The 1,183-nt window shown below is 37.8% G+C and overlaps 1 protein-coding gene across 1 annotated transcript in view; it reads left to right on the top strand.

The window, feature by feature from the left end:
- Positions 1 to 1,183, top strand: part of LRRTK (leucine-rich repeat receptor tyrosine kinase) — a gene marked incomplete at its 3' end in the record, with an annotated part of 149,291 nt that overhangs the window by 121,373 nt on the left and 26,735 nt on the right. The window contains 1 exon segment of the mRNA NM_001245993.1: positions 140 to 284. Coding sequence (NP_001232922.1) covers positions 140 to 284 — 145 coding nt within the window.

The raw sequence follows: 1,183 nt of genomic DNA, 5'->3' as shown, positions 1-1,183 counted from the left end.
ACACACACACACACACACACACACACACACACACACACACACACGTTTTAACTTCAACTTTAACTTTATCATTAAACTTTCATTTTTAACTCCAACAATTTACGGTATTTTTTATAACCATTCATTTCTTTTCCCAGCATGCCCTCCCTTGTCCTACAAGCCGTTGCCAGGCAACGGTGCCTGCAGGCCCTGCTCTCATGGGTCACTGTCTCTAGTTTCCGGCCCGGCGCCAATGTGTGTGTGCGCTGCCGGCTACTTCACTAATCAACACGGTGACTGCCAGAGTATGTATAACTTATAACTATATAACCAAAGGACTCGTGGTACTTCCAGTGTAGTTATTATGAAAGTGTAGTTATTATCAGTAAACGTAGAAACACTATGCATCTGCTACTGTATACAATTCTTTTTATGTGTGTTTGTTTGTTGGTTTGTTGTTGTTGTTGTTGTTGTTGTTGTTGTTTGTTTGTTTTGTTTTGTTTGTTTTATTATGTTTTGTTTGTTTTGTTTCGTTTGTTTTGTTTTTTATTTGTTTTATTTTTCCTCACGCGTTACACGAATTCTCGAGTTTCCTAAAACTTTTTTCAAGAAATCAACGAATGCAAGTCGTTCGCGATATGGAAAAACGTTGTTTGAGTGTTACTACTACATTGCACAACATTTTGTCATCAACAGTATGACTTATCTGTTTCTTATTCTTTTTCTACCTGTCTATCTATTTCTCTTTCCCTCCATCCATCCATCTGTGCACTGAAAGGGAATTGGAGTTCAACTGCGCTTAAAATAAATCAGATGGCTGTATACTACCAGAACCTGTGTACATCTATAAGGAGTGCGTGAGACAATGAACGTGACACTAAGAGACTCAAATCGCGAATTCAAAACGTTTGCGAAAAAATGAAATGAGGGAATCACAAATAGAAAGAACCCTCCAAAATAAATAAAGCCCGGTCTATAATACATGCATGTGGTTACAAGTATATTAATAATATCATATTATATCATAACAGTGATTGCTTAAAAACGAATATTAATATTATATTCGCGGGGAATTATACTTCTGCAAATGTGTGTGTGATAGAAAGGTACACTTTCTTGTCGTATATAGGGTACAATTCACGCACCACACAACCTCTCGGACGATAAGGTGCCTTTATCTTTTGGGGGTTGGTGGGGGGGGGGT

The sequence above is a fragment of the Aplysia californica genome, unplaced genomic scaffold, assembly GCF_000002075.1.
Source record: "Aplysia californica isolate F4 #8 unplaced genomic scaffold, AplCal3.0 scaffold00067, whole genome shotgun sequence".
NCBI classification, from domain to species: Eukaryota; Metazoa; Mollusca; class Gastropoda; order Aplysiida; family Aplysiidae; genus Aplysia; species Aplysia californica.
Note: the sequence above shows the minus strand (reverse complement) of the source record. Positions and strands in the feature narration are given on the sequence as shown.